The sequence below is a fragment of the Protomyctophum bolini genome (genome assembly GCF_963924005.1).
Source record: "Protomyctophum bolini genome assembly, chromosome: 11".
Taxonomy (NCBI): domain Eukaryota; kingdom Metazoa; phylum Chordata; class Actinopteri; order Myctophiformes; family Myctophidae; genus Protomyctophum; species Protomyctophum bolini.
Genome location: NC_137872.1, coordinates 3,877,164 through 3,903,203, shown reverse-complemented (window position 1 = coordinate 3,903,203; position 26,040 = coordinate 3,877,164). Strand labels below are relative to the sequence as shown.

Genomic DNA, 26,040 nt, shown 5'->3' with positions numbered 1-26,040 from the left:
CAATCTAATTGATTGAATACACTAATTGCCTGCAGTGAAAGTTTGTCTTTTGCACTTACAATAGCGGTCAAATAAAAATAAGATAAATTGTACTGTGATTGATAAGTTTTGATTTGTTGTATTTTGAGAAAAATAGCAGATCTACAAGCTCATAGCGCGCGCTACGAGCTTGTAGGTCTGCTAGAACGACTGACATAGAAACATAGCTTTTTCAGAAAACTGTCATTTTAATTGAGGCTGTATATGAAACAAAATAAAATTGCTGCTTCTGGAAGCTCAAGAAGGTGGTGAAAAGGACACTTTGAAAGGTTTTTCCACTTGGAAAGAGAGAGCATGTATTTAGTAAATAGAGGGTGCACTACTAGACCAATGAAAGGTTTTTCTACTTGGAGAGAGAGAGAGCATGTATTTAGTAAATAGAGGGTGCACTACTAGACCAATGAAAGGTTTTTCTACGTGGAAAGAGAGAGCATGTATTTAGTAAATAGAGGGTGCACTACTAGACCACTGAGCTAGGCTTTAAACAGTTATCCCAAGCCTCCTTGCCCATGATGCCAATTTGCACATGTGGACAACTGGTCAAGCAGCTTATTAAAGGACCACTTCACCACTTTTCAACCTATCTTCATACAATAGGAGGTCCTCACTAATAATCCTGAAAAAAATGCCGCAATTTCTTTCTACTCGGTCTGTGTCTCATAGGAGGGCTGTGGGCAGTTCAGAAACCCGTCTTCCAGTGACATCATCGATGGGGAATACAAGCTAATAGAAACTGCAGGCTTTCTATAGTCCTGCAAAGTTGCAATGTGAAAATGGAAGCCATCGTTCTCACGATAATGAAAATCTAAACATTTTTGGAAAAGAATCTTGTTTAAAAAAAAATCTGCCTAATGATGATGTCACTGGAAGACGGTTTCTAAACTGCCCACAGCCCTCCTATGAGACACATTTTATCATGATTATTAGTGAGGACCTATTCTATGAAGATAGGTTGAAAAGTGGTGAAGTGGTCCTTTAACTGCACTTCCTATGCTACATTTCCCATGTACAATGTCCTTTATTGTAATAACTATAGTTGGACTAACAACTAGTACAATTATTAGTGTGTTTGCACTCTTTGTAATAAAGCATTTCAAATTGCTTTTTTCCCCCCCGTCATTAAATCACTGGAGGCAACATTTATTGAACTGCAATAACAGCGACATGGTGCAAATGTTGTCTCTTATACATACACCAACAGCGCTAATGTTCTTCCTGGAGTCTATTCATAGTTCAGTATTGACTGAAAGTGTGACACATGGACACATTTGTTTTAGATTTGACAACAGAAAATTGTTCAAGTGCAATTGAAGGTAAAACACATTTTGTTGAAAGTTACATTTATAGGGCTATCTAGGATGTAGTTTATATAACCTTTGTGGAGATGCATACTCCTCAGTGAAACTATTATGCCCCATTTATTTTGCGTGCATGCATACGTGTGTGCGTACATATGTATATAATTTATACTTATAATTAGGTATAATGTATATATCCCGCCAGTCAGCTGGCCGGTCGGCTAGCGGTCGACCCTGGCAGCTGAGCTGAGTTGCTGACTGTGACAAACATGGAAGGGACAGTAGAGACCGACAGTTAAAGAGATCTCCATACATGTATGGGCATGACCATAATATGAATGAATATCGAATATCGAAATATTGAATATGGAGCAACTTAAAAACTGTCTGGGGTGTTCACATAAGCCTATAGACGATACAATGACCAAAAGTTTTTTTGAAAGTGAAATATCCCTTTAAATACAATTTTGAGGTATTTGTTTTACTTTACTTGAGTAGTTTACTTCTACTCCACATACATCTCGGATCCCAATATTGTACTTTTACTCCACTACATTTATTTGAAAACTTTAGTTACTTTGTTATATTTTGATTATTATTACAAAACATACATTAACCACTTCAGCCCATACATACACATTTTGGCCATGTGAAAATATTTTCAAAAGATGTGTACACATTTGAAACCCTGAAATGGGACATTTCAAGTACTTTTACTTTTGGTACATTGTGATGCCAATGTACTTGGCATCTATTTCTTTCATGGCTCAACTTGTGGAAAAGATTTAAGGATAACAGAAAATTCTGTTTTAGACTGTTCTGTTCTCTAGTGGGGGCGACAGTGTCGAAGTGTCCTTGAGCAAGAACTGCTCCTGATGCGTGCCTTAATTAGGTCTAAATCTAAGGTTTTACCCAAAATAAATTGCAATAGTAATCGTACAAGGTTTTTTATGATCCGTAGGGTCATCTAAATATTAAAAATTGTTGTATTGAAAAACTGTGGTAAATTCAGAGGTTGAAAGTTGGGGTACCATTAGAAAAAACCTATATATTTCCATTTTTATTATATACTTTAATTAGCATGTGATGTGTCAAACTAGGGGTTATTCATGATTCTGAATCATCAATGCAAGCATTAGTTTTGCACGAAAAACTAATTTGCTTTAATAGATTGACTGGCCTACCTCTATTAAAACTATTTATCTTTATATATATTGACTGGTTAATAGATTGATTAATAGATTGACTGGCCTACCATAGATTGACTGGCCTACCATGGTTTATTCTGCCATCGGTGTGTGAATGGGTGAATGTGAAATACAAATACAATGTAAAGCGCTTTGGAGAAAAGTGCTATATCTAAAGAAACAATCAGAATAGCTTAATTTTGTCTTGTTTTGGTGCAGTGGAAAACCAAACTGGATAATTAAATAAAAAAAGAAATAAACAGAGATTCGTGTTATGCAGACCCATTTCTGTAATGTGCATCCATTTGTGCATCCAATCAGCTTGGCTTAATTCCAGCAGTGCCAAGTGATGACATCAATGAAACTATTTTTATGCCGCAATCTAAACAGTGCTTTCATCCCAAAATGAAGAATCACTGACCTGGTTTGATCCACAACTGTTTGTAGCTAGAATGCCAGAATTAAATCTTGTATTAGCCTATACTTGTTCCTTTCTTTTTCTTTTCCAACGTTAGAATCCAAGTGTTTACATACTGTAAGTAGCCTATAATGCTGCAAGAAGAATCCATACTCCAAGAATCAAGGTTTATTTGTCACTACTATTAAAGGTAAAAGAAGATAAATGCAATTATGTGGGGTCCTATAATAATACAATAACATTCAATGACAATAATAATAAAAAGACAAACTAAGATATGATCAAAGCATAAAATATGAAGAAGCCTTCAGTAATATGCTAATATGCTGATGTAATATTCACGTCAGCATAGCATAATATGGGCAGTAAAACGTGTATATACTGTATAAATGTACAATGGGGCATAAAGCACATAAATGTGCCATAATAAATAAGGCATATCTGCGGTGTTATAAAGTGGCGGTCTGGCAAACCTCTCCATTCTTAATGGACAAGATATGATTCCAATATGATGCAATGATTGCTAAGTCTGAGGTCATACTTACTAGTCTGTATAAATCATCACTCTCAGGTGGAAAGCTAGTACAGTTTGTCCAAAACCTTTACTTTTCAGGACATTAAAAAAAAGAACCGATAGTATATTATGGTATAATGCCAATGGATCCAAATATACTGTAGAATATAGATATTGTTTAGTCACTTTCCCAAAGGTTTTCAAAAACTACAGTATAAGATCTATACAAGCTCACAAGGCGTCACATGATTGTGTTCTGTCTTTCGGTGCTTTTGCACAACACTGTCGATATGATTAAGTATACAATGTAGGGCATTTAAACATAAAAAAAATGTGTGTGTGTGTGTGTGTGTGTGTGTGTGTGTGTGTATCCCATTTTTAGACACACGACTAATAGCCGGCTATTGCTCAGTGGGCCAGGGCCTCTTCAATGGTGATTACCTCTGCCAATTTGTATGTGTTTTAGGAGATGGAGCCCTTTCTCATGTTAATCCCAACCACCTCCTCAACACTCCCACAACCAATCTGCCTGTGTCCCCTGTTCCCTCTGCTCTCAGTGGCTGTGTAGCTGTCCCGCTCCATCTCCATTTATTCTGGACTGTGTAAGAAGAAGGCCAGATCCCGTCTCCAACTCGTTCAGAATTCTGCTGCCAGACTGCTAACTAATTCAAAAAGACGGGACCACATCAGCCCCATTTTAGCCACGCTTCACTGCAGGTTACCTGTCAGTTATAGAATTGATTTTAAGATTTTACTTTTTACTTTTAAAGCTGTAAATGGTCAGGCTCCCCCAGTATGTCCCCGACATGCTGGCCGCTCCCTATAAGCCTAGACACGTTCACTCAGGTCCTCAGACAAAGCCAAAGGGCATTTGCAATTCAGGCTCCCAAATGATGGAACGTACGCCCTACCTATTAATTTAAGACTCGCAAAATCTGTGTCATGTTTTAAATCCCTTCTAAAAAAACCCACCTTTACATTAAGGCTTTCTCTTAATAACCTTTTGCATACCTTATTCTATTGTGTGTATGCTTTCATGTTGTGCCTGCTGTCATTCAATGTTGTTGTAGCTGTGACTACGTTGTTGTTGGTTTTTTTTACCCTGTTCTGTAAAGCACTTTGTGACTATGTCTTGAAATGTGCTATATAAATAAATTCATTATCATTATCATTATCCCGTAGAACAGATACAGTACATATGCCTCACATATGGCCATAGCTAATAATTGTGGCTGGCAGGGAGAGCTGTATCGGCTGCCATCTCAACATTAGCCTTAATTGGAAACTGCAGTTTTTTTTTTTTTGTTAGCTGAATATATACTGGCAGTATATTTAAATGCTTGCACAATATTATTTTTTTCTACAGGAAATAAATGTTTTCATTGAAGAATACTAGAAAGTAGCAAGTACTTGAAGGGGGTATAGGGAAGTCTAAACATTTCTTTTAAACTGTAGCTGACCTAGTAAAGCACATATGTGTCATATACTGCATGTCATCCCCTCTCTCCTGCCTTCCTTGAATTGTAGGATGTAAGGGGAGCAAGAGTGAATGAAGATGCAAATTAAACATACCCTTGATTAAAATTATAAATGGTGCATTTATATAGCGCCTTTATCCAAGGCGCTTTACATCTAGGATTGTGCATTACATTCACCCATTCACACACCGATGGCAGCGGAAACCATGCAAGGCACCAACCAGCACATCAGGAGCAATTAGGGGTTCAGAGTCTTGCTCAAGGACACTTCGACACTAACTCTGGGGGAGCCCACAGGGTTCGAACTGGCAACCTTGCGGTTTCCATCCAGCCACTCTCTATCCCTGAGCCACCGCCGGTCCATGATTGATTGATAGATAGATAGATATATTTATTGATTGAAACCTTTATTTCAGGGGAATACCCTGAAATAAACCATGTGGACATGGAGACAAATTAATGCTTTAAAATGTTCAATATCGTAATTATTTTGACCATTTAGATTATAGAAGGTAAAACACCTGTGCATGAGGAATTGTCAAATTTCTATTTTATAAAAAAAATTGAGAAATGTTGCTTCTCCTTGGGGATTATTCCCTCACTGCTTCCTCATTGATCAACAACACATAATAAAATATATTTTCAAGAGGTCACCAGCCGTGGACTTGCAGCGTTGCAGCGTTGCATCTATATTTGATCGAATTCCGGGTGGGAAAAAGTGTCTAATTTGTGTTATCTATCTCCCTTTGTAGCAGTTGTCTGTTGTGTGGACCAGAATCACTGCCATGATGATTCCTTGAGAGAAGTAAAAACCTCCTAACTCCTGGTCACACTGGTGCCATGGAAACACATAGGACCAACAGGTGAGTGTTGTTTTGAAGTAAAACCTCCTAACTCCTGGTCACACTGGTGCCATGGAAACACATAGGACCAACAGGTGAGTGTTGTTTTGAAGTAAAACCTCCTAACTCCTGGTCACACTGGTGCCATGGAAACACATAGGACCAACAGGTGAGTGTTGTTTTGGGCAGCAAATTTAGATTTTAGTTTTAGTCATAGTCTCGATCTTGAACAGTTTTCATTTAGTTTTGGAATGTTTTAGTGTTGATTTTAGTTGACTAAATACAGTTGATTTAGGAAAAATGAATTGGAAATTATCTTCCAGGCCGCTCGTCAGGGGACGGGACTGCGACGCTATATTAATCTTTAACATCAAAAACGTTTATAGTTCACTTGGTCAACGTCCCCCATTTTCTTTTTATCGTGAAAATGTGACACAAATCTTTCAATATATAATTCTTTCGGAGCAACGTTTTAAACTCAAATCTTTGCTTCTGGGGAGGGGGGGGGGGGGGTCCCTGGAACAACATATTTTCAGATGGGGGTCGGCAGCCAAAATTTCATACAATTTCTGGGGTCCGTCCTTGACATGAAATAATTTGAGAACCACTAATATAGAAACATGAGGTTTTTCAGAAAACTGTCAGGATTTAGAAGACATTTTGTAGAATGGCCTTCAGGTCTAATTGTGTTCCGTTCTGTGGTTGTGATTATAGGTACAGCAGCGTATCAGACATCGGCCTACCAGAGGAGGAGCTCCAGAAGATCTCTAGCCTAGCGCTTGGTATCAGCCACAGTTCCCCCAGCTACCAGGTCCACAGTTCCCCCAGCTACCAGGTCCATAGTTCCCCCAGCTACCAGCTCCACAGTTCCCCCAGCTACGCGCTCCACAGTTCCCCCAGCTACAAGCTCCACAGTTCCCCCAGCTACCAGGTCCACAGTTCCCCCAGCTACGAGCTCCACAGTTCCCCCAGCTACCAGGTCCACAGTTCCCCCAGCTACCAGGTCCACAGTTCCCCCAGCTACGAGCTCCACAGTTCCCCCAGCTACCAGGTCCACAGTTCCCCCAGCTACCAGGTCCACAGTTCCCCCAGCTACAAGCTCCACAGTTCTCCCAGCTACCAGCTCCATAGTTCCCCCAGCTACCAGCTCCACTCGGCCTGCCAGACGGACACCGACAGCAGGAGGAGGTCCGGAGCCTCCTCCACCTCCGCCCGCATGCAGGAACAACAACGAGGGAGCATGAGGAGCATCTTCAACGGCGGCAAGATCCTGACCGGGGGCTCCGGTCACCTGCGGAGCCGCTTCGTGAAGAAGAACGGCCAGTGCAACGTGGTGTTCTCCAACATGGAGGAGAAGAGACGGCGCTACCTGGCCGACATCTTCACCACCTGCGTGGACATCAACTGGAGGTACCTGCTGCTCATCTTCTGCAGCAGCTTCGTGGTCTCCTGGCTCTTCTTCGGCCTCATCTATTACTTTGCCTCGCTGGCACACGGGGACTTCGATGAGCCCCCCGACGGGACGATGACGGTCGGCGGGGGGATGATGCCCGGTGGACTCGGTGGTGGCGTCGGAGGGCAGAAGCCGTGGCGGCCGTGTCTCCTCCACGTGCACGGCTTCGTGGGGGCGCTCCTGTTCTCCGTGGAGACCCAGACCACCATCGGCTACGGCTGGCGCTGCGTCACCGAGGAGTGCTCGGTGGCCGTGGCGACGGTGATCGCCCAGTGCATCCTGGGATGCATCATCGACTCCTTCATGATCGGCACCGTCATGGCCAAGATGGCGCGGCCCAAGAAGAGGAACCAGACGCTCGTGTTCTCCAAGCACGCCGTCATCGCGCTGCGCGACGGCAAGCTGTGCCTCATGTGGCGCATCGGCAACATGCGCAAGAGCCACATCGTGGAGGCTCACGTGCGCGCCCAGCTCATACGCTCCCACGTCACGGCCGAGGGCGAGTTCATCCCCCTGGAGCAGATGGACATCAATGTGGGCTACGACACGGGCATCGACCGGCTGCTCCTGGTGTCTCCGCTGGTCATAGTGCACGAGATGGACGCGGACAGCCCGCTGTACGCGCTGAGCAGGGCCGCTCTGCAGACGGAGAGCTTTGAGATCGTGGTGATCCTGGAGGGCATGGTGGAGGCCACGGCCATGACCACGCAGTTCCGCAGCTCCTACCTGGCCAGTGAGATCTTCTGGGGCCAGAGGTTCGAGTCCGTGGTCTTCGAAGACCGGGGCCGCTACAAGGTGGACTACGCCCGCTTCCATAAGACCTACGAGGTGCCGACCATGACCCACCTCAGCGCCAAGGAGATCCACGAGGCCGCCAGCTGGCCCTCTTCCCCCACCGCCTCCTCCTCCGCCGCGGCGGCGGCGGTATCGAAATCCGCCAATAAGGACCAAGACTTCATCGTTCCCAGGTCGCTCAGCGCCTTCTGCTACGAGAACGAGGTGGCGCTGAGCTACAGGGACGAGGAGGAGGACGAGGAGGAGGAGGAGGAGGACAATGTCTTCCATCCCTCTCGGGTCGTCGTGGCGAAGGAGAGGGAAGAGAAGATGACGTTGGTTTCCGCAGACTTCCAGAAGATGTTACGGGACAATGGCAATGCCACCATGACGTCAGGCCATGGTCATGTCATGTGTGTACTGGGCATGGACCACCACCAGAGGGAGTTTGACATTCTGCGCACCACCATCCCTCTGGACTCAATGGCCTATAAGGCCGAGTCGTAGCCAATACTTTTATTCTTTACTTAAGTAAAAGTGTCATTACTGCAATGTACAGTGTAGATATACTCTGTGAAAGTAAGTAAGTAAAGTAAAAAGCCCGGAATATACAATTTACTTGAGTAAAATTACAAAAGTTTGGTATCAAAATGTAAAAAGTATATTGAGTGCAGAATGTCCCATTAAATTATTACTAGTGTGTTTTGTAATAATAATCTAAAATCAACAAAGTAACTAAAGTTTTCAAATAATTGTAGTGGCGTAAAAGTATAATATTTACAATATTAGTAGAAGTCAAACCTCAAGTACAAATACCTCAAAAATATACTATTACATATAAATTACTTCCCACCACTGCATGGTCATAGCAAGGGAAAGTATATAGTGCTTCCTGCATCCTACCTCCCCCTACCTCCTACCCCCTACCTCCTACCTCCTACCTCCCAGGGGTGGGCAACTTTGATGATGGAGAGGGCCACTATATTTCCACACTAACTGCCTATAGGGCCATATATTGCTGTCGTAGCAAAAATAGCCGATCTACAAGCTCAAAACGCGTCACGCTGCGACCAGTCTTGCACTTGTAGATCGGCTATGTTTGCTATCTTCGAGTTGAAATCTTGAATTTTTGCTATTTTTGAATTGGAATCCTGAAAATTTAAATTTTTATGTAATTTCAAATGGCTTTAATTATACTTGTGTTGAAGCAATGAGCTACTAATTTAGACTGAAGTAAATAAAGCGGGTCATGTTTGCCACATTAAGTGAAGGTGGGGACCGCCAGTTGCCCACCCCTACCTACCTCCTACCCCCTACCTCCTACCCGCTACCCCCTACCTCCTACCTCCCCCTACCTCCTACCCCCTACCTCCTACCTCCTACCTCCTACCCCCTACCTCCTACCCCCTACCCCCTACCCCCTACCTCCTACCCCCTACCCCCTACCTCCTACCCCCTACCCCCTACCCCCTACCTCCTACCTCCTACCCCCTACCCCCCCCCCCACCCCACAGAGTCCATCATATTGTATAGCAGGGGACGTACACACATAGACATCAAAGGGGGCTTCAGCCCCTGCCCTTTTTACCCGTCTGTAAAACAACTGCCCTTTCCAGACCACGAATGCAGCGTTTACTACATGGTGAAAGAAATGCAAATGTCCTGCTCTCCTGAACGTGAACGCAGCATTTTGCGTTGAACTGATTTGTTTAGAAATCCATGTCGTACACCACCGCAAGTGCTGGGTTGAGGCCCGAAAATAGCTGATCTACAAGCTCTCTGTGAGCTTGTAGATCTGCTATTTTTGTCCAAAAGTGCCCTCTTTTACTGGATTTCAGCCCCTGGCCCCTTTAACACCCTCTGCACGTCCCTGTTGTATTATTGTATATAGACCTGGTTTTGTCTTGAAGAGGGCGTGTTCTGTTATGTATTCTGCACGTATAGTTCCAGGATATATAGTTGTACTGTAACTACAGTCACTGAAACCCTTTCATGCCTTGCCTGTATTTGAACTTTTAGTCTGTTGAATGTTTGTTTCTTCTCTTGGGAGAATATAAGTTGCCATACATACTGTACACGGCCATGCACACACAGTGTTAAAGGACCACTTCACCACTTTTCAACCTATATCTTCATATAATAGGTCCTCTCTATAATAGTGAAGAGAGGAGAGTCCGCACACAGGTTTGCTCCAAGGTGTTTGCTTTTTATTCAATACACCATATAAGACACAACGTTTCGGCCGTGAACGGCCTTCATCAGGTGATAATCGGCAGTATAATGTGACAACTCCCTTTTAAACCCAGTCGTCACATCACGTGACCGATGACGACTCTCTATAATAATCATGATAAAAAATGGCACCATTTATTTTCCTACTCAGTCTGTGTCTCATATAGGAGGGCTGTGGGAAGTTCAGAAAGCCGTCCACCATGCAGTGACATCATCGTTAGACAGATTTGTTTTTAAACAAGATTTTGTTTTTTGCAAAAATGTTTAGATTTTGTATTATTGTGAGAATTATGGCTTCCATTTACAAATCCTACTTCTTTGTATGCTTGCTGCATGTGTGCAAACACCATGCAGATGGAGCTGCAGTGGACCCACTTCTGAACTAAAATGATTATAGCCCGGCCTTGCAGGCAGTGACACTATAGTACTGTAGGGCTGTAGGCCTACTGTAGAGTACTGTAGGCCTACTGTAGCCTGCTGCCTGTTAATGTTGCGTGATACTTTTACAATGAATTCATTACTCACCTAATGCTGGCTACCGCCGCAGTAGCTGGACAGGATCCACTTCCACCATGTTTAACATACATACTAAACTATAAAGTGTTTACACATTGTCAAAGATGCACAGCATCATGGCTTTCATATGGCAACATAAACTTTGGCTATTAAAGCAATCCACCATCACTTCTAATCAATGTTTACAGTCTGTCAGGCCTTCCTTCCCAGCCAGGCATCATGATCTGGAAAAACAACATGTCTGTCATGGAAGTAGGCTACAACCGAACACAGACTTCCTCTTCCTCTTTCAAAATAAGAGCTGGTTTTAGTTCTTAAGTGAACTTACAGGATGGGTATCTATCTGTCGTGAGTGACTGTTTAACGCTGTGTGGTCGTCGATCGATCATCGGACAGCCCCGGAGCTGAAACTACAAAATGGTAGCCATTTTATCATGATTATTAGTGAGGAGGATCTTTCATAATAGGTTGAAAAGTGGTGAAGTGGTCCTTTAAGTTAACTGAAGAGCATTAACAGTTTTGAAAGAAAATCATTCTAAAAGCAGTATAACAACAGCATGATCTCTGAGGGATTCTCAGATTAAGATTCAGACATTATTTCATAAATGAAGGCATGGCACAGATTGCTAAACTTTGAACATAAATAACTGGGGAAAATCATTACATTATATATAGTTACAGTTTACAGTCTTGTTTAGTTGTTTTTGTTTCCCTTTTGTGGATGTAAAATGAAAGACTGTGGGCCTATGAATGCAACAGAGGTTTAGATTTTTCTTAGTCTTGACTAGAACCATTTTAAGACTGAGTGGACACTGAATGCAATATAAATTATGTTTTGTTGATTGATTTTACTGATCTTAATGCCTGCAATAGTATAAAATAGCCTACTTTGCAAAATTTGCAATAATTGCTTGGTGAGTCTGTCTGTTTCATCAAAGATTCTTCTTTTTGAGAATGCATCCCTGGATATCTATAGTATATGTTCCGCGCACTGTGCAATATAATAACAAGACCATTTTAAGTGCAGTTAAGTGTAGCTAAGGTATAATATTTTGTATGATACTTTTTAGAACAATATAACTAACACACTGTATTGTATATAAGTCACCATAATATAACTAACACACTGTATTGTACAGGAAGTTACCACTCCATTTGTTTTGTTAATACCTACAAACATTCATGTATTCTTGCAACCTCCTCCCTCCTCAAACAAAAACAATCAAAATGACTTGAAACTTTGAAACTTTTATTTTAGCTAACTTTTAGCCTGTTGAGAGTAAACAAATGCAATAGACGTTTGCTATCTATTGTATACTCAAACTGAGGTAGACTTTGTTGACTTTTACAGATTACCTGAAACTGGTTAATTTCATTGTTTTTTGAAAGTTGCATCAATAATAACAGAAACAGACACAAAAATAGAAAAACGCTGGCAGTGTTAGTTGCTGTTGTTCACCAAAGATGTAGGGATGGAGAGTGTCATTTTTACTCACTCTGTCCTGTCTGGTTAATAGTTAAAATACTAGAGATTATGCTCTCAATGTCAGTATCCTGATGTCAGTATCATGGTCCTGTTGTCAGTATCCTGGTATCAGTATCCTGGTCCTGTTGTCAGTATCCTGGTGTCAGTATCCTGGTCCTGTTGTCAGTATCCTGTTGTCAGTATCCTGGTGTCAGTGTCCTGGTCAGTACTTCTGGTATTAATTATCCTGGCGTCAGTGTCCTGGTCAGTACTTCTGGTAAGTATCCTGGCCGTCAGTGTCCTGGTCAGTACTTCTGGTAAGTATCCTGGCGTCAGTGTCCTGGTCAGTACTTCTGGTAAGTATCCTGGTGTCAGTGTCCTGGTCTCTCCATGGTGTCAGTAACATGGTGTCTGTGAAGTACAGTACAGTAGATTAGAATTTCTGACATATAATTTAACACTTGGCAATCAATCTATGAATTTACTAATCATTGCGTCAGTATTTTCAAAATACAAAATATGTATTTGTATCTCAAATACATTTCTCAGTAGCCCTCTGGAGTGAGTGTGGAAATATAGTGGCCCTCTGGAGTGAGTGTGGAACTATAGTGGTCCTCTGGAATGAGTGTGGAACTATATGGCCCTCTGGAGTGAGTGTGGAACTATAGTGGCCCTCTGGAGTGAGTGTGGAACTATAGTGGCCCTCTGGAGTGAGTGTGGACACTGGAACTATAGTGGTCCTCTCCATCAACAAAGTTGCCCAGGGGTGGGCCACCCCTGCCACAGATAGCAGACTTTGCTGTACTATCATATTGCCACCACTAGATGACACTTTTCTATCACACAGGGCTTCAAGGGAGACGTTAGAACAGTAATGGTCCCTCTAGTGGTGAATGGTGCCCTGTGTCCAGCAAACACTTATAAATCTGTTGCATGGGCTTTAGATTATAGAACAACCTTGTACTGACTAGTGAGAGTAATATACTGTAAACCTATGTGTACACCTTCTTGTCCAAAACCTCAATTATATGGAATTGTAGGCCTACTATAGCTGCCATAACCTGCAGTGAGTGCAGTCCTCTCTCTCCTGGCCAGACGGGAAAGCGTTAGCCTATATTAAATGCTGGAAAATGTGCTGCAGGGATTTGCTGCTCAGCAACAGGCTGAGTTGAGGCTCTGATGTCGGGGGTGATTAGGCTCGTTGGGAGGGACTGACGTATGGCATTGTTGCACATGGTGATCTTAAGTCACACTTATACTATGGTCACCTGACCATGTCACTCCACTGGTTTTCTACACCTTTTAGCAGTGGCTGCTGTGGCCTGAAATATCTGAATCTGTTTATTTAGAATTTCATCATGCTTTAGAGGGTTAGGGTTAGAAACGGCCATATAGCTATAACTGAAGAGCAATTTCCGCAATTACCATTTCCGCAATTTCCGCAATTTCCACAATTTCCATTTCCGCAATTTCCGCAATTACAATTTCAATTGAAAATTGCGGAAATTGCGGAATTTCTTTTTTAAACACTCCGCAATTTGCTAATGTTTCCCATCCTCCGCAATTTGCTAATGTTTCCCATCCTTTCCGGTAAATACAACACATTGAGCAGGGCACTGCAGGGAGTTGAACCCCGTTCCGGTAAACCAGAAGTCCGACACCAGTGCCTTCGTTTTTGTGTTGTTCATTTACAGGTCCAGGTGTGCATACGCCTGTGCATGTGCGCCTGTGTGTGTGTAGGTGCACGCTTCAATATAACCCACCCTTTTTTTCCAAAGTGCTTTACAGAGCAATGGAGAAAAAAAAGAAAAGAAAAGAAAAGCAAAGCAAAAACATTATAAAAAAACAAGAGCAGTAATGCAATACAGTGAGGACATGAATAACAAAAAATATGTTTTTGTATTTTTCATTCAACTATCTATAAACATGTACGTGCATCAAAGACTTTGTTTCAGGCTGTGTGGAAATCCATGACAGGAGGATGTCTGAATAGTCTAGAAGTGTCTCTTTGATCCTCTCTTAGTAATATTTCCCATGACCTAATTTACAGTATGGGGGTTGACGGGTTGTCAAACAAAATGTGACGCTGAACAGATACTGTCCTTTATAAGGCCTAATATCAATGTCTCAACACATTTTAGATCCGTTGTAATGAGGGAGGGGTGTGCATTTATGGCGTGTTAATAATTATCTCAGTGGAGCCTTTCAGGTCTGCCTTAATTGTCAATCCTATAATTAAAGCTTTTGAAAATGTAATTCCTTTCTAGTAACATAAGGTTCCAAAGCAGAAAGCTAATGTGCAGTATTATATAGCCCAGTAAGTACATTTTATTTATAGAAATAGTATAGCCAGTAAGCAGTACATTTCAAAGAGCTTGTGTTTTATGACCTTTCCAGCGCAAGAATTATAATTCAAGTGACCAATGATTGTTCAAAGGAATCAACATAGAACAATTATTCACGGTCAGACAGTAGAAGCAAGCGGATAATATACATAGATATTTTATGTGCTTGAAATGTGAAAAGAGTATTGTATTTTATATGGACATTATACTATAACAAGGAACAAACAAGCCATGACAGGCCTTACGTTTTCTGGATAACCACTTAAGCCCTAAACATAAATTGTTTTAACGTTTTTATACCGGCTATATGCGCCACAATGGCATGCCCAAAATGGGGTGAAAGTGGGACACTAATGACGTTTAGAAGATTTAGAACACTTTCCTGGGGGTCTTTATGTGTAATATGTGGTTTTGGAGATTTTAGCAGTGAGCCCAGTGTCTCTGATGTCATGGACACTGGGGCTCACTTCCTTCCTGGACTACAATTCCCATAATGCTTTGGTGCACTGCTCCTCCTTGTGGATAGGGGGAGGGCTGTCTTACAGAGACAAGGTTAATTAAATAAGGTTAGGAAGCGAAGACCATATACCATACGGTGGACTCCATGTTGCGCCCTGGAAGAAAATAAACATGCGCAATTGAGACCAAGGAAGCTGAACGCGGAAGTGTTGGCTGCATATATAGCTATAGCCCATTGCACATGTTTCTTTCCTTCCAGGGAGCAACATGGAGTCCACCGTACGGTCTTCTGTCCTTCCAGGGAGCAACATGGAGTCCACCGTACGGTCTTCTGTCCTTCCAGGGAGCAACATGGAGTCCACCGTACGGTCTTCTGTCCTTCCAGGGAGCAACATGGAGTCCACCGTACGGTCTTCTGTCCTTCAGCAACATGGAGTCCACCGTACGGTCTTCTGTCCTTCAGCAACATGGAGTCCACCGTACGGTCTTCTGTCCTTCAGCAACATGGAGTCCTTATTTGATTAACCTTGATGTAGTCCAGGAAGTAATAAGTGAGCCCAGTGTCCACTGGTAAGAAAATCTAAAATATCTAAAACCACATATTACACACATAATGACCCCCCAGGAAAGTGTTCTAAACCTTCTAAACATCATTAAGATATATTGTTTTGCTAAATGGGTTAAGTTTCCCTTTAAGGCGCTTTCTTTCTTTCCTTCCTTCTTGCCCTATATTTGCTCAGGGTATGTGTTACCTCTTGTAGGTTTTCAGTCACTTCCTGCTACACTTTCACACAGTGACACACATTCAGAGCTGTTGAAGTATAGCCATGATTCAAACTGACATCCTCTCAGTCTACACAGATCCAACTTCTCCAGATCTCAAAGCTGCTACTATGCCTCCAACTCACTTAGGTGCTTCGTTGGCCCCCGAGCAAGCAACAATCAACCGGGGGCCAAATAGCCAAAGGGATTTGGGGCTCAAAAGCAAGACCTGTATAAAAAAATCACAATATTTACGCTGATGTCATTTTGCATACAACTCAATTCCGTTTAATATAAGGAGGGACTCTAAAATCTAGGATGCACCAGGAAGTTTCAGGACAATCTGTCCCACCCTTGACCTATTGACCTTCATTGTGGCCCTATTACATTTCAATCCAAAAGGGATATTTCACTTTAAAACACTTAAAGCAACTTCAGGTTGCTTAATTCAGATTCAGATTTGACATTCATTTGTTAAGACTCGTGGAAAACAGACATCTCTGGCTATGGTAACTGATATTATCCTTCTAATTCATGAAGGGGGGGGGACATATTTTTTAAAATCTTTTTTCAATTTTCATTTGTTACTTGCGCAAGCAGAGCGCACAAGTAATAATTTCACCCGGTCTCTTCACCGTGACAGCCAACCCGCCATTTGATGTGTATACAAAAAAAACAGCAAATCTGTGCCTGGTTTGCTGGGACCAGATTACATAAATGACCATATGTCTTACGTCATTATTTAGGGCTAGTCATACGTATACTATATACATAATCAGTAAAAATAAAATAGCAAATTGTGGGTTTTTTGAGCACCTGCCCCTCTAAATGCCTGTGCACGCCACTGACCGATACGGGAGTAATTATATAACACCGTTGCCACTAATTGCTGAGGACAGACAGTAATAAGACCGGCTGTCCTCAGCTCACACTACTGTACATGTGTTTGAATCCTGCTGGATGTAGTTGTGTCATCCTGACTCTCCCTCTCCCTCAAGTTCTTGAGCTTAGTCCAGTTACCCTGCAGGGTAAACATCGTACCTTTCCTTTTCCCTCCCTCCCTCTCTCTCTCTTCCCTCTCTTTCTTTGCTGTTGTTTCATGTGAGAAAGCAGCAACGTTGCATCAACATTCACACTCTGGGGTCTGTCTAACTAGTTATAGGTAAAGTTATTAGGTTGTGGTAAATCTGCAACAAAAATGCTTACCACTAGCTTTCTAGTGACAGATGATGGGCTTGTAGATGGGCTATTTTCAGCAAGCGTAAAAACCGGCCATTACGACGGCATGCAAGGCCCATAAAGAATACTTTTGTCGACAAAAACCAACTGTAGATTTAGTCGACTAAAACTAGACTAACACTATAGTAGTCGTCCACTGAGAAAACAAGGAGATGTAGTTATTAGTTATTGATAGAAGAAGTGATGGATATACAGTAGATGTTCTCAGGAAGCCTTGAGGATTTAGTGTACCAGAATGTGAGAGAGGTCTAAAACGTTTAGTTAGGTAAAGTTTAAAGCTTAAGTTGTGGCAAATCTGCAAAATAAATGCTTACCACTTAGCTTTCTTCACAGATGTGTTCATAAAGGTGTCTACAATCACATATAAATGTGTTCCAACCCAACTCCCTTGGGAAACTTTGTGACAGCTGCTGGAAGTTGGGGTACCGAATTTGGCCGAATTTAGCCCAAGGAGTATTTTCGTGCCAAACTCATGCTTTTAATGGATTCAGCATCATGAAACGACCCCTAGTTTGACATGTCACATGCTACTTAAAGTATAATGACATTTGGAATTCTTTGCCTTGTATTGGTTGATAACGGTACCCCAACTTTCAGCAGCTGTCACAAAGTTTCCCAAGGGAGTTGGGTTGGAACAAACTTATATCTGATTGTAGATGCACCTTTATGAACACATGTCTGTGATCTCCCTGTGATACGGCCCTACAGGGTGATACGGCCCTACAGGGTGATACGGCCCTACAGTCTGTCTCTGATAAGCTCTGGGATGTCAGTCCACCGGTCGGTGCAGAAACTTGGACACAGGCCACTCAAACCGCTGATTACAGTAGTACAGTATAGCCACTTTACTCTGCGTTTATGCTGCATGTCAAGTATATCAGATTTTCTTTTCTTTAATTAGTCTGTGCATGTTCCTGTACCATAATTAAATCACTCTCCTCTCTCCCCCCTCTCTCTCCCCTCTCTCTCTCTCTCTCCCTCTCCCTCTCCCTCTCCCTCTCCCTCTCTCTCTCTCCCTCTCTCTCTCCAGATTGTAATCAAATTAAAATCACCCTCTGTCAGGCTAATAAGCCACTTCCCCTTTCGGGACACTTCATAGCTATCCTCTCTCTCCACCTCCCTTTAATTATCTACCCCCTCCCCCCTCCCACACACACCTCCCATCTTTCTGTCTCTCACTCTCCCCGTCGTGACCTGGTGGGTCCGACGGACGGGGTAAAAAACAGCGTTGCATGTCAGACCTCTTGAACCTTCGGGGGAGAAGGAAGAAGAATTCGTGGAAGAGGAATTTCTCACTAGATGAAAAGAAAGATGGCCAAAAATAAATGAGCTGTTTAGCGACTCACTCCTCCACTCCAGAGCCTCGGGGCTCTCTCTCTGAGTCTCAGGTCTTTATTAGTAAAGTCAGCGGGTGAATGAATGAGCTCTGCTCAGTGGGGTGGTGGTGGTTAAAGAAGGAGAAATGGTGGTGGGTTTCAACTGCAGCTATTAGGGTGATTTGGGGGTGCTCCTATACTGACTTCCCATTGTACATTGTCTCCCAAAGTGAGGAGCCAAGCTAAGGCGCAACAGTGAGCCTTTGTGTCAGACATTTAACTGCCCGTTAGCATGCTAATTATATGGGGGATGTGCGTGTGTGCGTGTGTGTGTGTGTGTGTGTGTGTGTGTGTGTGTGTGTGTGTGTGTGTGCGTGTGTGTGTCTGTGTGCGTGTGTGTGTGTGTGTGTGTGTGTGTGTGTGTGTGTGTGTGTGCGTGCCGGCATGTCTATCTCTCATGTTTTTTTCCTTCCATAATTTCCACTACTATATATTTCCTCCTGCTTGTCTCTCTGTTCAGTCAGGAGGCCCTGTGACCCTTGACCCCAGCCACCCACCACTGTTCTCTCCGTCTCTGAAATGACCCACTTCCTGTTGTTTCCGTTTCCAACGTCTTGTTCCCAAAGTCATTGTTTTGCCCTGTTTTCGAGTCAGCCACCATGATGCCTCCACCACCAGCTCCTACAAATCTGAATCCATCTCGCGCTCATTGTTTTTTTAACGTCCCATTTTACGCTCCGAGTAACCTGGCCTCACCAGGCTTTCCACCACCTCGGAGGAAAGCCTGGTCTCTGTTTCAAAACGTCCGTATGACAACTTTATTGAGGGAAAAGGAAGGTTCCTTCCTTTTACATCAATAAAAGCTCTCATAGCCTGTAGCTTTTATTGAGGGAAAAGTAAGGAACCTTCCTTTTCCCTCAATAAAGTTGCCGCCTGTTGTTCCTGCCTGTCGACTACAAAACAATACTACAACATGACGTAACGATATCATCCGCTCCCGACAGGATCATATGCCCTAAATGAAATGGTGCCCAGGCTACACTCCGTGCATATTGTCCGCCGGCGGCCTATCAAATCCGTCTACCTTCGTCATGTGTCTCATTCACGAGTATAACAACGTCTACTTTCTGTCGACTTTCCAACTCGCCTGATCCTCGGCCAAACCGGCTGCTCCAGGATTAGAGGTGTACGGTTACAGATTCCCAAAATATTTTGTGCCAAAGAAAGTCTACAGTATATTATCTTGGGATGAGAAAAGACAGATGCAAGCTGTTACCTGTCTGTGCGTGTGTAGTACGTACACATGCATGCGCCTATCGATCGATCAATCAATCAGTCAGTCAGTCAGTCAGTCAGTCAATCAATCAAATAATTTCTGACACAGGACTGACTGAAGCTTCCCCGGAACTGCTGGAAGCCTATTCTTCACATGACCTCCCGTTAGCCCGAGCGATTACTAACAGCTATCCCAAACCCAGGAAAACCTAAGCCCAGTCTTAACCGGCAACGCTTCAGTCTTAACCGGCCACGTAGGTCGCTAACCCTAACCCTAACCTCAGTATTAACCGGCAACGCTTCAGTCTTAACAGGCCACGTAGGTCGCTAACCCTAACCTCAGTCTTAATCAGCCACATAGGTTGCTAAACCTAATCTCAGTCTTAACCGTCCACGTTGAAAACCACTGGTGTAGAGGGAAAAAGGAGCGTACTAAGTACATAGCCCTGCAGGGGGACCAACTAATATATAGCCTGAGGTTCAAGTGATTAAATGTGCACCCCTATTTGCACTCCTGGTAATGCCGTTACACATCGACAAGACAGTATACTTGACCTGTACCAGAGTGTATAGAGTAGGAGAGTAGCGACACGCTTAGTTCCAAACATTGCTCCTAATATGGCTGGAACTATATCCCATTGAGATAGAATGAGCACTTCCACATTCCATTGTAACGATGAGAGTCAACGCTATAGTGTCATACTATATTACTCTGACCTGTATACGTATACTGGACCTTGACCTGACCCATGACCCCATGAATGAGGGATAGAAACATCCTCGTAGCAAATATAGGTCAGTGTGCTCAAAAGACACATTCACAGTCAATAATAGTGGCGTGTCAATAATTGATCAATATGAAATGGTTACAACACTTAAACAGTGGCAAAAAGTGCCTTTCATCTGCTGCTATACAAGGGCTGCATTGTTGGGGTCTATATTATGCCCAACATGCATGCTTAGTGCTGTGATAGAAACATGTCAACACAGCATGCACCAGTACTGGGAATATAGAGATCAGACTTCTGCGCGGGGATGGTGTTTTAAGCATTTATGTTTATACTTTAGGCTGTTGAAAAATAGCAAATCTACAAGTGCCGCGCTACGAGTTTGTAGATCCGTTATTTCTTTTAAATCGCAAAAATTAGTTGTTGGCAATCTTTTTGACACAAAGTGCCAAGTTTTCATTTTCTTGATAGTCAGAGTGTGCCATGTCAATTAAGTTTAATTATGAGTGACACCGCATAAAAATGTAACATTTGACATAGAACAGGACAAAAAAAGAAAACCCTCCCTATGCCAGTGTGCCAGTGATCACCCTCCCTATGCCAGTGTGCCAGTGTGCCAGTGATCACCCTCCCTATGCCAGTGTGCCAGTGATCACCCTCTCTATGCCAGTGCAGTGATCACCCTCCCTATGCCAGTGTGCCAGTGATCACCCTCCCTATGCCAGTGTGCCAGTGATCACCCTCTCTATGCCAGTGCAGTGATCACCCTCCCTATGCCAGTGTGCCAGTGATCACCCTCCCTATGCCAGTGTGCCAGTGATCACCCTCTCTATGCCAGTGCAGTGATCACCCTCCCTATGCCAGTGTGCCAGTGATCACCCTCCCTATGCCAGTGTGCCAGTGATCACCCTCCCTATGCCAGTGTGCCAGTGATCACCCTCTCTATGCCAGTGCAGTGATCACCCTCCCTATGCCAGTGTGCCAGTGATCACCCTCCCTATGCCAGTGCCAGTGTGCCAGTGATCACCCTCCCTATATATATGCCAGTGTCGGCACCTGTGCCTAAGGTTGCCCTGTACCACATCTTCATGCGTGTATCTTAACTTCATGCTTGGGCTGATACGATAAAACAATTGATTGACAGAACTTTTATCTAATCTGTTTTTGCAATAATTGATGGTATCATCATGTAGATCTTGAGATCCACATGCTGGGACAGGTCGTACCCCCCTTGATTATTCCATCATGAAATTAATATTAATATTTCAAATATAATAAAACGTGAAGAAAATACAAGGAGGTATTATTAAGTCGGTATAGGTTTGGCACTGATACGTTTGGGCCAATATATTTTTCAAGATTAGCGCTGTACACAGCACTGTACACAGCACTGTACGTGTGCGTGCGTGCGTGCGTGTGTAACAGAGTTTAGTGGGTTCCACTTGCTCCATCAGTAATGGCATTTCTTATTGGTTAGTGGGCGGCACCTCATTGAATAACACTGGTGTCCAGGTTTAGAGTGGTGTCGGTCTAACATGAGACATGCCCATGAGGTAAGATGTGTTCCTCAGTCTAACATGAGACATGTCCATGAGGTAAGATGTGTTCCTCAGTCTAACATGAGACATGCCCATGAGGTAAGATGTGTTCCTCAGTCTAACATGAGACATGTCCATGAGGTAAGATGTGTTCCTCAGTCTAACATGAGACATGTCCATGAGGTAAGATGTGTTCCTCAGTCTAACATGAGACATGTCCATGAGGTAAGATGTGTTCCTCAGTCTAACATGAGACATGTCCATGAGGTAAGATGTGTTCCTCAGTCTAACATGAGACATGCCCATCCCATGACGTGCTGAGGACTGGGTGTGTTACACAGACAGAAACTGACCAGATAATACGTCATGTGTATTTACCAGATTAAACTGTCAACAAAGAGAGAAGTCGTCCGGAACTTCATTATTCCACAACACAACGCAGATCACACGTTACACGTGCAACGTGCGTGCATGAGTGCAGCTGTATGTGCATGTGTGCGTCTGCTGTATACTACTTGTGTGTCAGTATGTGGGAGCAGCTGTGGAGCCTGTGTTTGAACTGCGGCTCACATGGGGCAGTGTGAGGGAGGGGCTCACATGGGGCAGTGTGAGGGAGGGGCTCACATGGGGCAGGGTGAGGGAGGGGCTCACATGGGGCAGTGTGAGGGAGGGGCTCACATGGGGCAGGGTGAGGGAGGGGCTCACATGGGGCAGTGTGAGGGAGGGCCGCAGGGTGAGGAGGCAATGGGAGAGAGAGAGAGAGAGATGCCCAACAAACCTCCCCATCTCCCTCTCCCCTTTCATCTCCCGCTCTCCTAGCTTCAAACAAACGGGCTCTTTCATTCGTGCATCTTTGCGGGCCGCCTTCAGACCCCCTGCCCCCCCCCCCAGCCCCCCCCCCCCCCCCTCCAACCACCACCCCACCCTGAGGCCCCCACCCTGAGGCCCCCACCCATTCACGGTGCTTAATTCAATGTTCCGAGCAAAACTCATGATTGGAAAGTGACTTATTTTTTCCCCCTTTCTTTCTCCCCCTCTTCCTCCTCCGCTCTATCTCCTGTCTCCGTGCTCTTCTTCAGGGACGGGAAGTGAGAGAGGCAGGGGCTGAAATCCCCGTAAGAGGGCACTTGGACAAAAATAGCAGATCTACAAGCTCACAACAGCTTGTGGAGCTTAGCTAGTGGAGATGCGCTGTACGACATTGGATTTCAAAACGTTCCAAGGCCAGTGAGTCGATGTGTTTCCTCCAACTGCGCCTTGGTCTGCCCCGGGGTCTACTCCCAGTGGGACGTGATCCTTGGTCTGCCCCGGGGGTCTCCTCCCAGTGGGACGTGGTCCTTGGTCTACCCCGGGGGTCTCCTCCCAGTGGGACATGCGTCGAGGACCTCCATAGGGAGGCGCCCGAGAGGCATCCTAACCAGATGCCCCGAACCACCTCAGCTGGCTCCTTTCCAGGCGAAGAAGCAGCGGTTCTACTCCGAGTCTCCCTCGCGTAACTGAACTTCTCACCCTATCTCTAAGGGAGATGCCAGCTACCCGTCGAAGATAACTCATTTAGGCCGCTTGGATTCGCGACCTTATTCTTTCAGTCATGACCCACACTTCATGACCATAGGTGAGAGTAGGAACACTTCATGACCATAGGTGAGAGTAGGAACACTTCATGACCATAGGTGAGAGTAGGAACACTTCATGACCATAGAGGTGAGAGTAGGAACACTTCATGACCATATAGGTGAGAGTAGGAACACTTCATGACCATAATGGTGAGAGTAGGAACACTTCATGACCATAGGTGAGAGTAGGAACACTTCATGACCATATAGGTGAGAGTAGGAACGAAGATTGCTCGGTAGAGAGAGAGCTTTGCCTTCTGACTCAACTCTCTTTTCGTCACAACAGTGAGCGGTACAGTGACTGCAATACCGCCCCCTGTCGCTCCGATTCGGATTCGATTCAAACCTATACATCCCAGAATAGGTTGTTTATTGATTCTGGAACATAATTCAAACCAATTTCATTTCAATGTAACTATAATGGCCAATAAGTAGGCAGTTTGTACATGGCACACAGACGAAATTCAGTCATTTGCAAGAGAAGTTCTCTGATGAACAAAAACAAAACAGCTGACTTAGCTTTGCTTCTATAGAATAGCAGCGTTACTACAATTGAGTTGAAGTAGTGATGCTGCTTTTACAACTTGTAACGTGAGGTGTGGGGGAAAGTATAGTCTGAATGCTACGGAAGTCCTGATCTTCCTCATGCACAACAAAGGAAAGGAACTATGTTTACCCAGGGTAACTGGACTAAGCTCAAGAACTTGTTTACAGCCAGGCCCTGCTCATAGAACATTTCATGGTAGGGGTTCAATGCCTTGCTCAAGGGCACTTCAGCGGTGGCAATTGTAACGTGAGCGACCGTCCGATATCAAGACCGCTCCGCAAACCATTCGGCCACTGCTGCCCCCTAACACACATCAACACACAACACACAACACACACATCAACACACAACAAGGGCATCAACTCAAACAAAGGAATACCGATATAGTATAATAACTTTGACCAGTTGGATAGAGGAGATAGAGAGCGAGCACAGAGAGAGACCAGTGGTTCTCAAACCTTTAAATGTCAAGGACCTCCAAATTGACACTAATTAGGCCGGGGGACCGCCCCCGCGCCCCGTTTGAAAAGATATGCCAAGGACCCCCACCATGACAGGGACCATCCTCCTGATCCACACAGTGTCCTCCAGACAGACATACTGCAGGGAGAGACTCTGAGACCGTCCTCCTGATCCACACAGTGTCCTCCAGACAGACATACTGCAGGGAGAGACTCTGTGGTAAATGGTGCATTTATATAGCGCCTTTCTCCAAGGCGCTTTACATAGATTGTGCATTACGTTCACCCATTCACACACACATTCATACACCGATGGCAGAGGAAACCAACCAGCACATCAGGAGCAATTAGGGGTTCAGTGTCTTGCTCAAGGACACTTCGACACTAACCCTGGGGGAGCCCACAGGGTTCGAACTGGCAACCTTGCGTTTGCCATCCAGCCACTCTCTACCCCTGAGCCACTGCCACTGTGACCGTCCTGATCCACACAGTGTCCTCCAGACAGACATACAGCAGGGAGACGTGACAACAAAGGACAGGCTTGTTCCCCGCAGCATGCAGCAGGCCCGAAATTCTTGCACATCATTTTCTGCATTTTACTGCAAATGACTCAATCTCTGCTGCTGCGTCGTCCATCCCTCGCTTCTCATTCCTGCCCCAATTATCATTTTTCCCGAGCCCTGTATTATAGCCTCCTCTCTCTCACACGGAACTGCAGCATGCTCGTTAATTGTTGGGGAGGGGTTTTTTCTTTCTCCGAAAATCTTCATGAAATCTTGTGATGGCGGCGGCGGTGGCGGCACAGAAATATAGTTTTGGGTGGTCAAAGTGGCACGGGAGAATTATGAACTCATGCGTGTGGATGTGTGGCTTTATAGGCAACTAGTCGACTATTCAACTAGTCAACTAGTCAGTGTACATGTTTTCGTCGACTAAAACTAAGACGAAAAATGTTCGTCGACTACCTTTTTTCACTGACTAAAACTAAATAAAAACTTAAATAAAAACGAATCTATGATGACTAAAACTAAGACTAAATATACTGTCAATTTCATCAACAAATAAAAACTAGACTAAAATGTTAGGAAGGGACTAGTGGACAAGAGATCCAGTTATATGCTGGGTTGCATGCTGAAAATTTAATTTCATGGCGACGCGTTGCGAGATTGTAGATCTGATATTTTCAGCATGCAACCATGCATGCAACAAGTGTAAAATATGTCATTACAACTACATCAAGGCCTGTCAAAACACATTTTAGTCGACTAAACACTAAACACTAGAACATTCCAGGTGACTAAAATGTGACTAAAACGTTTCAAGAGACAACGACTAAAACTAAAATAGAAATTTGCTGCCAAAAACAACACTGCAACTATTCAACTAGTCGACTATTCAACTAGTCGACTAGTAAATCCACTACTAGTTGACTATAGTTGATAATAAAAAACAAAACTAAAGGTGGGGGTGGGGGGGTCATTTTTGTAGGCCTCAAGATCAGGTAGATTATGGTTACAGTCACCAATGTACACAGTTTT

At 43.9% G+C, this 26,040-nt stretch overlaps 1 protein-coding gene across 1 annotated transcript; it reads left to right on the top strand.

Moving 5' to 3' along the window:
- Positions 1-5,922: 5,922 nt before the first annotated feature.
- LOC308324418 (ATP-sensitive inward rectifier potassium channel 12-like) lies at positions 5,923-8,510 on the top strand (the record flags this gene model as incomplete). The annotated part of the gene is made up of 2 exons (XM_080776464.1): positions 5,923-5,945; positions 6,491-8,510. The coding sequence occupies 2 exons, from the start codon at positions 5,923-5,925 to the stop codon at positions 8,508-8,510; spliced, it is 2,043 nt and encodes a 680-aa protein (XP_080632590.1).
- Between the last annotated feature and the right edge of the window lie 17,530 nt (positions 8,511-26,040).